At 55.3% G+C, this 14,806-nt stretch overlaps 2 protein-coding genes across 2 annotated transcripts; both read right to left on the bottom strand.

Annotated features, from left to right (window-relative positions):
- Positions 1–797: 797 nt before the first annotated feature.
- On the bottom strand, positions 798–7,802 carry pks1 (polyketide beta-ketoacyl-synthase; the record flags this gene model as incomplete). The annotated part of the gene is made up of 11 exons (XM_007868512.1): positions 798–1,008; positions 1,071–1,519; positions 1,576–1,772; positions 1,935–2,128; positions 2,345–4,391; positions 4,446–5,051; positions 5,107–5,744; positions 5,796–5,980; positions 6,032–6,362; positions 6,432–7,079; positions 7,134–7,802. 11 exons carry the CDS (start codon positions 7,800–7,802, stop codon positions 952–954), a joined length of 6,021 nt encoding a protein of 2,006 aa, XP_007866703.1. The 3' UTR covers positions 798–951.
- A 5,983-nt stretch (positions 7,803–13,785) lies between these two features.
- GLOTRDRAFT_22381 (uncharacterized protein) lies at positions 13,786–14,022 on the bottom strand (the record flags this gene model as incomplete). The annotated part of the gene is made up of 1 exon (XM_007868418.1): positions 13,786–14,022. A coding segment is annotated over one exon (237 nt), but the record flags the coding sequence as incomplete, so codon positions are not given.
- Positions 14,023–14,806: the final 784 nt, after the last annotated feature.

Genomic DNA, 14,806 nt, shown 5'->3' with positions numbered 1-14,806 from the left:
CCCTCCCTCTGGATGGGTCTTTGCCGCACATTTGCCGATACCCGAAAAGGGTATATTTGGCGCGGACAAACAACGCGCGCGGAAATGCGATGTTCAGTTTCTTATGCAAGGCACTGTAAGTACTTTGAGATGGATTGCAGCTCGTTTGGAAGGCCAGCGAAGAGTCGATCGCGAGCTCAAGCTGAAGAGAGTCGGCTCTATAGTGGCTGTGCTTCTCGCACGTGTCTCTCTGCGCTATGATAGGCTCGCGTGTCCATCGGACGGTGAGTTTGACTGGCAGTGGCTATGCCAGTGGGAACGACAACCTCTCATTCGAATTTCGGTCTGTTCCAGTCCCAATATCTGTCGAATGCCTGGCTCTCCTGAGACATGTAGAGTGCCTTCTGACGAACAAGACCGACAGAAATCTGCGTTCTGACTTGAGTACATTGCGCTTTCGCTCTGGAATGAGATGTTGTTGTTGATTCAAGTCGCCGTGGAATGCGCCATTAGCGGCGTAGAGCAGTCGAGTTGTGTTCCAAAACCTGCGGATGAGAGTACTATGTAGTACGTACTGCCCAAGGTCCGAGCCAGAATAGCATGGCCCCAGAGTCATGACGAACGTACTGAGTGACGAGTCTGTATCAAAGTCAGTTCATCCATGCAATATCACTACCACAAGTTAACATCCCGTACGTATGGAAGGGACATCTTAAGCGAGTCTATCGCATGCGCAGGTGTGACGGGCCGGCCTTTGAAAGACGTCAAGTTCGACCAGAAGGTGCGCGCCGCAACTGCAGAGAGATCACACCCGTATATCGCTGGTTAACTAAATAAATTAGGATCCAAGTGTGCTACTTGATACAATGATACACTACGATTACAACCAAAAGCATACGCCATAAGACTAAGAGTTAAATAAGAATGCGATAACAACGTCCGATCTATCGTGTCTAACCGGAACAACAAGGTTCACAGACTTTCGAGGTATTGACAGCCATCAGCAATGCGGCAAGAAACTTCAGCAATCTACAGGCAGGGAGCACGTCAGCTCACGGTTCCAAACGAAGTGAAGAGTAGCGGAGACTCACGTTAGAAGCATGGAACGGCTCAAAGTGGTTCCCAGGGATATCGATGCTCTTCACGGTCGCGCCGACCAGACCCTCCCATCCCGCGACCGCCTGCTGGGCATTGGAGCGATCGGCCAGCCACGTAGGCACCGGCTCCTTCACGCCGGAGGGGTTGAAGCCTTCGCGCGAGCGGAGCAGGACAAGGGGAGGGAAAGGACCACCCGCGGAGACAGGGTCGTACTTGCCAAGGAGCGCAGAGTTCTTCTCGAACTGCGCCTTGACTAGTCGTCCGATGTCGGAGTTCGCGCCGCGCGCATCCAGGTTGACGACGGCCTCGATGAGGGACTGCGACAGCGGGACATGGTTGACAGGGCTGGGCGAGTCAATCAGGAGGACACCCTTCACGGGCACGCCCTTGCGCAGCAGCTGCCGAGCGATCTCGAATGCGGCAACACCACCGAATGACCATCCTGATGAAAGGCGATATTCAGCCAAGGAATAAGACGTGAAGTTCTGCAGTACTCACCTCCAAGCAGGATGGGGCCAGAGGCCGTCTTCGTGATGAGGTCAGCGTACTCGGAAGCCATGGCGACGACGCTGTCGTATGCCTGACCGGTGATGAAGTTCGGGTTGTGAATACCCCAGATGTTTCTGTCGAGAGGAGACAGCCGCTCGTAGTAGTTCACGAGACCGCTACCATCATGAACGAGGAACAGAGGGAGGCTGAGATTGGATTTGGAAACTTGCAAAGGGAGCGGAAGGGTATGCAGACGCAGAGCGTTAACGACAGAATTGAGATTAGATTGAACCGTCTCGACGACCTTCGACGCGGCAGTCATCTCCACAGCCTTCACCTTGGCGCGTAGGTGGCTCTGGAGGTAAGACTCGACGGCCTTGGGGGTCGAGTTAGTCTGGAAGAAATTGGAAGGTAAGTCGAGGCCGAATTCAGTGCGGAGTGCTTGAAGTGCCTCGATGGAGGTCAGTGAGTCCAAGCCGAGCGCATCGAAGTCAGCATCGTCAGTGATCTCCTTCGGCGGAATGCCGAGGACCGACGCGAGCAGGCCCTTGACGTCGGGCTCCTCATCTCCTACGAGCGCCGGCTCGCTCACCTTCTCGTCCTCGACGAGAGTACGAGGAGAGGAAGCGCCGCTCTTGGCCTCGGGAACACGGGAAGCCACGGCCTGAGCCAACTCGCCCACAGTGTGGCAAGCAGAAAGAGCCTGAGCGTTAAGGTCAGCACCGGAGTACGAGGCCTGCAGCTTGCCGAATATCTCGATAGACATCAGCGAATCTACACCCAGCGAGTCGAGACACGTCTCGAGCTTAACGTTGGCCGGGTCGATACCGCAAGTCTCCGCGATGATGCCAACGACGGCGGCCTGCACGTCGTGTACGGTGGAGGAGCTGGTCGAAGAGCTTGAGGGAGTCCGGCTGACGACCTTGTGAGACGAAGGCTTAGACGGAGCGAAGGTGACCCTGCTAGGCGTGACTTCTGCGGGACGTCCGGAAGCCATCTGAAGACCCTTCTTGAGACTGGTCAGGCGGACACGGCGGAAGTGCATGCCCTTGAGATGCCCGACGATCCTCTTCGCGCCAGTGAGTTCCACCGCGTAAGCGTCGGCGAGCATAACTCCTTCATCCGCGAGCCAGGCGTTGCGGCAGAACACACCGTAAGTCGCATCGTTGTCCACGAGGTCGGGGATCACCTTGACGCTGTCGACTTGGCTGCAGATGTAAGCGTCGTTAATGCCACCTTGCATGTTAGCGACGAAGCCGGCGACGTGCAGGAGGGTGTCCATGAAAACAGGGTGAACGATGAATCTGCCGCGGAAGTGATCTGCAGGGAGCTTGACGACCGCGTATCCCTCCATACCAGAGGGGTCGACAGTCAGAGATTGCATAGTGTGATACTCCCTGGAGTAGTCGACCACGCGAGGGAAGATTACCTCGTACGCAGTCCGAGTCGAAAACGTCTCATAGCCCGGACCGACAGGAGTTGCGACGGTCGCCATCTGACGGTGTATGACAGGCGCGACACGACCAAACTTCGTCGTCGTCTTCGTGTTCGTCTCCAGGCGGAAGGTACCGTGGACGTGCACCGACTCCTCAGCACCATCGACGGACGAGCTCACGGTAAAGTTGCCAGACTCGGCTCCGTCGTCCAGGGTGATCTTGGTCTTTACCAGTCGCGCAACACCCTCAGCGTAAACGAGAGGGTGCGCAAACTGAACGTCCTTGACAACGAGATGATGGCCGGTGGAGCCGAGGCCCAGGTGCTCGCGGGCAAGTTGTACACCAGCCAACACCTGCTCGATATAGACAGATGCAGGGCAGAGGGGCATGCCACCTACGCTGTGTCCTCTAATCGAACCTGCGAGCATCTCAATCGGAGTTTCGAAGATAGCAACATTCCCATTCGCTGCCGAAGGCTCCTGAGCCCATGCATGGAGCATAGAGGACTCCGACACCAGACGGGCGGAAGAAGTGAGAGTCTTCCTGTCGGATGCGACCAATCCGGGCGCCTCCTCCTTGTAGTCGATCCAGAAGCGGCTCGGTGAGAAGGGGTAAGACGGGGCGTCAACGCATTTGACGGCAGGGACGTGAGCGAAGACCTCGCGCCAAGCCAATGACCGATCAGTGGTGTACAGCTGGCTCAAGGACGTCATGAGTGTCAACCATACATCCTGGTTCTTGCGAATGGAAGGCAGGAGCAGGCCATCCTTCGGGACAGAGGGGTTGGACTTGAGCATGGGCAACGTCGTCGGGTGAGGACCAATCTCTACCCAGAGACCGACATTGGCGAACTCGGATGTAGCGCAGAAGGCGTTGATACCGCGCTCGAACTGGACGGGCTCTGCACAGTGTCTGGCGAAGTATTCCGAAGTAAAGACCGAAGCGTCCCCTGGACGGACGACCTCGCCAAAAACGTTTGAGATGACCGCCAACGTCGGAGGACGCAAAGTGACCCGCTTGGCTACGCTGATCAGGTCATCGAGCAGAGGCTCCATCGCAGTGCTATGGTATCCGAAGGGCACGGAGAGGAGCACATTCTTGCACTTGACTTCCGAGTCCAGGTGAGCTTTCAGAGCCTTCAGCTGCTCGAGAGGTCCTGCCACCACGCAATCGCCCGCGCTGTTGTAGCAAGCAATTGAGCATCCGGATAACGCCGCGTTGGATTGTAGGATGTCCTTCACAGCAGCCGGTCCCTGGTTAATGGCGATCATGCCGGTAGACTCCGTCGCGCACTTGGTCACCATCAAGCGGACCCGGTTCGCCACAATAGTCAATGCACCCTTGAGCGTCAGGACACCGGCGATTACAAGAGCAGCGTATTCACCGAGACTGCAGAGTACATGTAAGCCATCAGAACAATGCATACAGCGGAAAAATACCAACCTGTGCCCAACGACCGCATCCGGCTTGACTCCCCAAGACATCCAAAGCTTCGCGAGTGCATATTCCAGAGCAAATATAGCCCCTTGGTACGCCTCGAACTCCTCGAGCTTGGAGAGCCCGCTCTCCCCAGATTCTGTCGCGATGATCTGCGTGACCCCAGGGAATCCCATGGTGCGCAGGACCTCGTGACACTCGTCGATATGGTGCTTGAATAGGGGGTTGGTGCGGTAGAGTTCGCCTCCCATGCCCAGGTATTGTCCACCCTGACCGGAGAACACGAAAACCGTCTTCGACGGCTTTGACTCCCCAGGTACTGCGACCAGCTTGGTCGATTCGAGCTTCTGGATCAGGTCCTTCTTGTCAGTAGCCACGACAGCCGTGCGATGCGCATACATGATGCGCCGAGCGGTAGCGGTGTAGGCGATATCGGCGAAGCGGACGTCGTCGGAAGCAGGGTCCTGGAGCCAGTCAACGTACTTCTTCTTGAGCTCGTTCAAGGCAGTGTCAGTCTTGGCGGACAAACCGAACAAGTACGCCAGACCAGCCGGCTCGTACTTGCTCTCGTCAGCAGCCGGGAACTCCTCGAGCAGCATCGTTCCATTAGAACTGTCAAGGCGCATCAGTGTCAGATTTCCTACACTATAAACGAGCATAGACTTACCCGGCAGCGCCGAAGTTGTTGAGCATAGCAATCCGGGGCAGACCAGGCTGCGAAGGCTCCCATGGCACCATCTCCCTATCGATGATGGTGTTGTCGGCCTCGAGAGGGGCGATCCGCGGGTTCAGGTTCTTCAGCGAGACCTGGCGGGGGATCGCGCGGTGGCGCAGCATCAGTAACAGCTTCGCGAGACCCGCAGAGCCCGACGCGGCCTCCAAATGGCCAATGTTCGCCTTGATCGATGTGATATGCAGCGGATTCTCCTTCGCCCTGCGTATAGCAAAGATACTCCGAATGCTCTCCAACTCGTTGGGGTCTCCGGCCTGTGTACCCGTGCCATGGGCCTCGACAACGTTGATGCGGGTAGGGTCAATGCCGGTCGCCTCGAGGACGCGCTTGAAGAGCGTCGCCTGAGTGGGTGCGTGCGGGTGCGTGATGGAGTGCGCGTTCCCACTCTGGTTGACGTCGATGCCGCGGATGACGCCCATGATATTGTCGCCCTCGGCGATCGCGTCCGAGAGGCGCTTGAGGACGAAGAGCCCGCAGCCCTCGCTGCGGGAGTATCCATCGGCGGAGGCGTCAAAGGCCTTGCACTGACCAGTGGGGCTTAGGAAGTGTCCCCTGTCAAGCCCGAGGAACATCTATTCGAAGGTGAGCGCACTGCAAGACACATTTCAAATCGTAGTACTTACGTCAGGGCTACTGATCACGTTGACACCGCCAGCCAGAGCTGCGTTGCAGTCCCGGTTCATCAGAGCGCGGCACGCTTGGTAGATCGCGACCATGGAAGACGAGCATGCCGTATCGATGACGAGGGACGGGCCGCTCCACTGGAACGCATAGGAAATACGCCCGCTCAGGAAAGCGCGCAGAGTACCTAACATACATTTTTAGCCCTCGATTCGATGCCATCATTTAACCTACTCACCAGTGCTGTAATAGACATCGATGTCATTGCGCAGATTCTGCACATAGTCGTTCGTCGCGACGCCAATATAGCACCCGAACGAGTCCTGCGCGAACGTCTCGGTCGCGTTGGGCACATACCCGGCATTCTCGAGCGCCTCGTACGCCACATGGAGGAGCACGCGCTGCTGCGGATCCATGGAGCGCGCCTCGCGCGGGCTGATCTTGAAGAACTTGTTGTCGAACTGGTCCGCGTTGGACAGGAAGTTGCCCGTGTGGGCCTTCATCTGGCGGTTCGTCTTCGGATCTTTCGGGTCATTGTAGTCGCGCACGTCGAACCTGTCCGACGGGACCTATACGAAGCACAAAGCCTATTAGCACCATATTCCCGTGTAGGGAGGATCGTCAGGCACAGTACGTACCTCAGAAATAGTGTTGATGCCCTTCTCGAGCACCTCCCAGAGCTGGTTGGTGTTGGGCGCGCCGGGCATATTGACTGCCATGCCGACAACCGCGATGGGCTCGTACTTGGCCGTGTCGATCTTGGAGGCCTCGCGGGCGACGCGGGTTGAGATATCGATGGAGACGACCTTGTCCTTGGGGAAGGCGCGCTCCATACTGCGCGCCATACCGGCGCCTGGGCCCAGGTTGAGCAGGGCGATGCGGCCTTCAGCCGGGAGTGCCTTGATGACTTCGTCGACGACAATGTCCCAATTGACGGGCTGCGCGACGATCATATCGACCGCGGCCTCGACTAGAGTACCGTATCCCGCCGCAACGTCGCAGCTCTCGTCGATGAGCTGACCAGTGTACGTGGAACGGATAGGAAAGACAATCTCGGCGAAGGTGGGGAAGTGAATACCACGGCGGATAACATCGTGAAGGATCTCGGAGCGGACGCCCTCCTTGTGGCTGGGCGCGTGGTAGAGGGTCGTGATGGAGGTCATGTGAACAGACGACCCCGAGGGAAGCTCAGCAGAAAACTTGGCCAAAACGTCAGGTCTGCCGGAGATCGTGACGCTTGAGTCGTCCATTACAGCAGTTATGTACAAAGGAGATAAACCAGTGTTCTGAGGCGGATTTGTTAGAGAGGGTTATCGTGAAATACAGGGAAATAAACCGACCTTCCTCTGGAACTCTTCAATAGCATCCTGGGCGACCTTCTTGTTCATGCCCATGAAAACAAGGCTCCAGGGCAGGGTGCACTCTTTGCCGGGAGCATCTTCGGCCTCCAAAGCCGCAACACGGTAGAGCTGGCAGCGAACGCCAATCCAAAAGGCGAGACGATAAGCTTCTACGGCGTGGGCGATATACGAAACAGTGGTGTTGGAAGTGCCGACAACGCAGGCAGGGAGGATGCCCGACGAAAAGCCGAGGACGCCCAGGCCCTGCGCGGCGTTGCTCTTGAGGTAGTCGGCAAACGGCGACGTCTTCTTCTCGGTGGAGAGCGACTCTATGTGCGCAAGATAGCGCAGGGACTGGATGAGGAAGAGGGTGGTGGTGGCGAAGACGGTGTTGCGCTGGTACCTCGCGGGGAGGGCAGCGAGGAGCGACTGGACGGTGTCAAAGTCAGCAGGGTCGATGTCGACCTGCTCCATCTCGGTCGGTGATAGGCTGGCGAACTCGGTGAGGAACGCCTGGTAGCATGCAGTAAGGAGAAGGGTTCCAGAAGCGGATTCAGCATCTCGAAGCGCCTGCTCGCGGGTCTGTGGCGAGCTCGCAGCCGCGGTGCCCTGCCCAGCGAAAACAGGGACGTCGGCGAATCGAGGAGTGTGCACAACGACGGAGGACATGGATCTATGGCAGGTCTAAGGGGGAAAGCGAGGCGTCTATGGTTGAATCCGCTCACTGGGATTTACTGGCGAACTTGGTGCAGGCCCCTGGTATTTGAATACTAAAGAGTACGCCAGCTACTCTCCGAAGTCCGAGAGGCCCACAGTCGGACTGTGCAGCGCAGACCGAAACGGCGCAGTGGGTGTGCCTAAAGAAGGCAGGGACGCAAATGTTTGATGATCCGGCAGAGTGGAGAGAGCCATGGACACAGTGAGGAGACGGGGCAGAACGCCCCCATTATGGGAATAATCCATTGAATTCGTCCACATCAGCGTGCGCACAGGCGTAAATACGCGTAGATTTCGAATACAGCCTATCCGAACGATTTGATAGTCGCTGTTGATGGGGCTACTAGCCTCCGAAACGCTGCACCTCGATGCCCTCTCTCGATGACATCGGCGACCCACCGACAGGTCCGCCGCGTCCGGCGCGACTCCCAACGCCAGCGCTCGCACGGCCATGTCAGGACTCGAACTGCCCGCCTGCTGACGGACATCCAGCATGGAGGGCTGCACGGACGTCGTGCTGAGCGGCAAACGCGGAAGCAACATCGAAGCCATCGAAGCTGAAGACGCTCCAGCAACGCTCCAGCCAATCCGCTTCCAGCGCGTTAACCCAAGTGGCTGCACCGCCACTGCACCGCATTTGCTCAGATCCCCTCCCTTGCCTTTTGGGGCAATCTCGAGACGGCGCTTGAGAACGCCTCGAAGGCCCCGCAAATAGTCCGAGCAGATTATCTCAGGTCTCGTTATCATAGCCCCTGCCGGTGTTACCATACAAGGCAGTGATCTACAAGCTGCGGAGTCCTTCCATCTGCGCGTATCTCGCAGATTATCGTACACTGGCGCCGACAATGCACTCTGCTTCAGACGGGGGCAGCTGCAGCTCGTCTCCCTGGCTGCAGAAATTGCGCAACCCACATGTAAATGACAACCCTGCCAGTCCCCCTGGGCATCTGTCAACCGAACGTTCAGTCAAACCTGCGCTGCTTGGCGGTCCCTACGAGCCCATACAATCAAGTTCGGCGTAATTGCGTTGACTCGCGCGATCCACTCTGGACTCGATTCTCACCGACGGCTCCATGCCCTGGACTTGGACGGCGCTCCGCTTGCTCGCATTTCATCTTTGCAACATCAAATGGTGAGTTGTCCGCATAATCTACCCGGACTTCTGTCCTTGACCCGACTAGCGCTTTAGTCTGCAATTTGTATGAGCCTTATTCATCCTGTCAAAGCACGGTCTCGAACGGTGTCTTGCATACACACTCGGTCTTCGCCTGTGGAGCCGATAAAATACAAAGGACGCTGATCCACCACCATCGCCGCTACTGCCAGAAAGGCATCAGAAACCGTCCAAGTACCCACCACCGTAATGATTCGACAGACCAGTCCAGATCCATACACTGATGAAGGATTTGTGGCAGGCAGATCTGATTTTTGTGCGTTATCATGCTGCCCACCCTATAGGCCAGACAGATAAACTTTGGCAGATCCTACGCAAGCACCACAAGGCTACCAACCTGACAATGGAATAGCGCGACTCGCTCAGGCGGCGACGCAAAATGACTAGTCCAGATGTTGGGTAGTCAGTCGAGACGGCTCCCACCCGGAACTTGAATACAACCGCTACACCCACCTCGAGTCAAGCATTTACATTCGTCCTATAACATCGGAGCGCACGCAAGACTCCTCCGTGCTCAAGTCAATGCCATCGGGACTGTGATAGGTACCAATTCAGTCGTTCGTTATGAGTCTGTGAACTCGTCTCAACTTGCAAGGCTCAACGTCGCGTCTTCGCTCCTCTCCTCGCCGGCAATCCAGGAGCATCGTGCAGCCACAGCATCCGCTTGCCGAGCGAACCCCACATCCTCAGACATCAATCACCAACAACACCGTCCCGAAATTTTCGCGCGCTCGCGCTTGTGGGGCGCGCCGATCATCTGTAAATCGTTGCCACAGCTTTCCTACGTTTGCCGGCAGAGGGCGCTTTGAGAATAGAACAGAGGCAGTAAGTTTGCTCTGTCAGCGGGAGAACAATGCACACGTTGTGCTCGTTAGGACGTATCGGAATAGCGGTGACACATCTAATACTGGCAATTGTAGAATCAAAATCAGAACGACAGCGAATTCGCGCCTTGTGTATTGTGCATGATGCATGATGCATTGTGCTTGCTTGACCACCCATCCAACAGTGCCACCCGATGCTCAGACTCTACCCTTCAGATACCGACGCGCACGGCACGTACCTGCACAGACCCACAAAGAGCACCTTATCTCCTGCCTACACTCTTCCCAATGAATTCAGACATAACTCTATCTTGAACTGGCCCGTCAGTCCGGATTTGAAGCGGGGAAGGTGAGCTGGAACGATCCGACAAGGTTGCTCGACCCTAGGAGACAGAAATTTCCTGACTGCGTGTATATGCACTCACCCGATAAGGCGGCTCAATATACAAAAACAACTCTATCTCCAAGTGCCCCTTTCGTCCAGCTCCGCGAGCTGCCAGCGCTGGGACGATCCGCCAAGGTTGCTCAACAGGAGGACAGGCGAGCGGGAGACAGTCTACTTCCCGAGTGAGTGTATATCGTATATGCACTAATCGCGATAAGATGCCCGCCAGCTCGAGTTGTATTGCGGATCGAACAGTGCGGCTCACAATCCATCCGTCCTTCCATCGACGTAAACCAGGGTGCAAGTCGCCCGCGATGCCCCGCCGTGCTGTATGCTTTATAAGGCCTCCAAGTTCCCCCAGAAAATCCTCGCGTTGAATTTTGACAGAAGCTCAGGGCCCCACTGCGAGAACAGCGGAGGAGGATCATGGGACCGATCCTGCTGAATAGCTGTGTCACAGAACTTCAGAAGAGCAGCGCGCACGGCGTGCGATGCGTATGGCAGCTGGGTGTACAACCTTGAGCATGTTGAAGATTCCGATCGCCCCCGACAAGCTTAAGCGTGGCGGCGACCTCGGGGAAGGGAACGGGGACTCGGATTACGTAGATGGACATGATCAATGTACCTAGGAGAATCGAGAAGTGAGAGTATACATTGCAGGGCGTCCGATGCTAGTGACCGAGGTTGCGCAACTTTAAGTAGCCGACTTACCATCCGCCATATCGCCGGGTTCGTCGGCGTCGACGTGCTGTCACTCCTCATTCGGAATTCGGAGTGCTCTGATTCCTGCCTTCGTTAAACAGGTGCAGCGGCAGCCCTGTGAAGATTGAGTATAGATTAGGCTGGTATGAATGGCAGCACATCGTTCAGGCATGCCGCCAAGAGCATTTCGACGGTGTTGACGGATCGAAGCAAGATGCAGAGCGTAGCGGCTCCGAGTCTTCTCTTGTAGCGTGAACAGTCACACATACATTATTGACCGTGGTTTTCGACGGCTTGAATGTGTGTGGAATACTTCTGGTGCCAGGAGGATGTACCCCAGAACTTCTTCGTTGCTTCGATGCAGAGCTCGGAGGAATGTGTGTTCAAGTCTGTGAGTCGTCCAGGGTTGCAGGTACATCATTGGATAACATCTCTGGCGCTTCCATAAATACTTAGGATTAGCTGACTAGAAGGTTAGAAGGAGATGAACTTGAAGGCTGTTGCCTCTACGTCATTACTGGAGGATTATTCCCTACGAGGGTACTTATATGGGAAGGCCGCTGCTTATCCGCGTGGAGCTTGACTAGAGAGGAAGACACCTGCCGGTATTCGAGCTGAGTGCTATATGTCTCCCTAGACTAGTACGTGAGTGCCGTCCTGAAGTCGTTCTGCGGAACATTATACTCAGGATGCCGCTCCTCGACCAATCACAGCACCGGTCGTGAACATCTTGCCGGAAGGATGATATTACATAATACAACATAGTGAATTCCCGTACTAGCTGCGGCACCCGTAGCCACTTCGGGGAGGTGTAAATAGTATTCAGAATTTTAATTTATCTTTATCTTGGAGGTCAAAGCCCTCCCGACTCTGCGCCCCTTGTCCTGACTCTCGGGTGGCGGCACTCACCCTCGGCCAGGACGTCGGGGCGAAGTGTGTTCTCCAAATGAGGCAAATGTTGATGCATTAGCCAATAGAATGCGATTATCTAAGATTACGTAGACATATTACTAAGCAAGCGACCGAACTGTCAAATATAAGGATTGCATTTTGGTCTCTCATTAGCCTCGTTAGCCAAGAAGTCTAAGCACAGAGAGCAGTACCCGCTCGGCACTCCCCCATGGTGGATAGCGGGGCGTGAACAATCACAAGGTGACGGGTCTCAAGTTACATCTTATATCCAGCAGTAGATTTGTTGTGGCATCTCACTTCTGTATAAATTTATTTTTCGCTGTTTATTCCAATCGACGTGTTAGCATAGCCACACGAACATTATTCGTTAGCGACTTCGATAGGAGCTGCGGTCTGCACTCGAACGTCTGAAAGATCGAACAGTTATTCATAATGGTCTGGGAACAGATGCACCGGTAGGAGTACTAGTAGTACCGTGCGGCGTTCAAATTGCACTCCGTCTGTGTTGAGACTCAGCTAAGAGGACTTAGACGTTCTCAACAGGATACGAGTAGTTCGTTTACGAAAGGCGAGATCACACAAGCAAAGACCAGGTAATCTCTTGATTCGCAGAGAAAGAACCACCACTGTACATGAAAGACGCACAAAGTCTTATATATACTCGAAGTAATAACACACTAACTAGAAATAGAAGTAAAGGACTCGAAAGAGAATCAAACAACCATATAAGTACATACACGTTAAGAAAGGAATATCAATGAGAAACGTATATCGTACATGGCGAGCTCCTACATTCGCCCTCCTAAGTATTCACGCGAATACTTACTTTTGCGCCGGCTGCTTCCCTTTACCCCCAGCGAGAGCAGCATCTAACTCGTGGTCCGCACCATCACCAAAATCTGGACCAGCACCGTCCACATCAGCATCATCTCCAAGTCCGTCCATCTCCGCGGACATGTCGACATCATTCGCAGAGATAGAAGTAAACCCGTCGGGTACCTGTTGGTCACTCGGATGCAACGCCCAAGTAGACGGTCCCGCGACTGCAGCAGTCCCATCCGAAAAGGATGCAGGCGGGTCATTCTCGAAGTAGGCGGGAGACCCGGCATAAGCCGTGAACTGGTCGGTTGTACCGAACGTAAGCTGAGGGGAGTTGGTCGTAAATGGAGTCGACTGATGCGGGATGCTCGGGGAAGGACTGGCGAGATTGGCATGCGGCTGATATTGGTACGGATGGGCTGCTCTAGAGAAACCGCGTCCCCTGCCACGTCCACGGCGGCGGTGCGGCGAACGCATGCGTTCACGCTCACGTCGAGCGCGCAATTCTTCGACGAACTCATTCGCGACGAGACTCGCGAAGGGATTCATAGTGCGCGGTGAAGCGGACGTTGAGGGAGAAAGTGAAGCTGAAGGCGACCCCATACCCGAAGTCGGGTGAGGCCCGCGACCGAAAAACGCCAGGACCAAAGTGTGGAGGTCCTCGCCCGTCACTGCCGCCCAGCGGCTGTCCCCCGTTTGCTGATAGCGGAACGTACGGTATCCCGGAGGCGGGGTGGGAACGTTGGTCCCAGCTGCGAGGTTGAGCAGTTGGAGATCGAACTCTTCGATTGCGGCGAGGAGCTCGGGGCTGGCGGGGAGCATTGCGACGCGGCTGAGGACGGCCATGGTCGAATCCACAGGCGGAGGGGTAAGATGGTGGAGGCGCCTGCCAATGCGAAGCTCGTCGAGGGCCTCGAGGCATGAGACTTCATCGACAGAAAGCTCGAGGTGTCTATATAGCTGTCCATACCCAATATTACCGAGAAAGACTTGAGGGTCATTAGTAGGGGGCTGACCCGTACCTGTAGGTAGATTTCCCACCCGGGAAATACCCATTGCTTCAAGATAAACATCGAGGGCCTCCAAGTGGCGAACTGCCGACAGGGGCTCCCAAGACGTGTCCCCAGATTTCCAGCGTACCTGGAATAGTGCATCGCTACCCTTGCCGCTGTGACTTAGAATTTGCTCGACCGCCCATTCCTTCGGCTCGTCTCCAAGTCCCGTGAGCTGAGCCAACTGTCGACCAGGAAAGCGGCGATCATCGTTGGGAACATGGATTTTGAGCTTCGACGCGTGGAAAGCGTTGTTGATACCGCGTTTCTTCAAGTCATCCGAGAGCTCAAGGCGAAAGGTAGCGCCAGGCTCCAGGACCTTCGAAATTCTGAATGGACCAATGTACTTGGGCGCTAGCTTTCGAGCTAAATTCCGAGGCAGACGTAAGTCCTTGGTCGACAAGTAGACCCAATCACCCTCGGCGAAGGGTGCAGCGCGACAATGCTTGTTTGCGTCACGCGTTTGCTTGACCCGCATACCTATTATGGCATCGTGAGCTGCCAAAATGGCATTCTTCATCGTCTGCGCGAATTTGCGTACGCCAGGATATTTTGTTTTCGTCGCATCCCAAAGCATTGTCTTAGGCAGAAAGCCATAATTGAGAAAAAAGGGTGAAAATCCTGTAGTGCTAGACCGGGCAGAGTTAAGTGCAAACTCAATTGCAGGCAATTTAATTACCCAGTCTTTCTGATCACTCTCAATACACTGTCTAAGACATTGGGTGACCGTACGATTAGCGCGTTCGGTCACTCCATCAGTCTGAGGGTGGTATGACGATGACATACGCAGCTCAGCACCAATAAGCTCATGAAGACGCTGCCAAAATATACTGGTAAATAACGAGTCACGGTCAGACACAATGGTCTCGGGAAGGCCGTGATGCTTGTAGATACTATCAAAAACAACTTCTGCGATATCTTTTGCTTTATATGTCTGCTTGGTAGGAATCAGATGCACCATCGACGTAAGGCGGTCAATCACAACACAAATCATATCGTAAGTCCCTGTACGATTACTGGACGCCGGCAAAGGCCCAACAAAGTCAAGCGCGATCGCTTGCCAGGGTCTGGAAGGGACTTCCAGAGGT

This window comes from Gloeophyllum trabeum (assembly GCF_000344685.1).
Source record: "Gloeophyllum trabeum ATCC 11539 unplaced genomic scaffold GLOTRscaffold_00008, whole genome shotgun sequence".
In the NCBI taxonomy this organism is placed as follows: Eukaryota; Fungi; Basidiomycota; class Agaricomycetes; order Gloeophyllales; family Gloeophyllaceae; genus Gloeophyllum; species Gloeophyllum trabeum.
The sequence above is the reverse complement of the archived record's forward strand: the minus strand, read 5'-3'. Positions and strand labels throughout refer to the sequence as shown.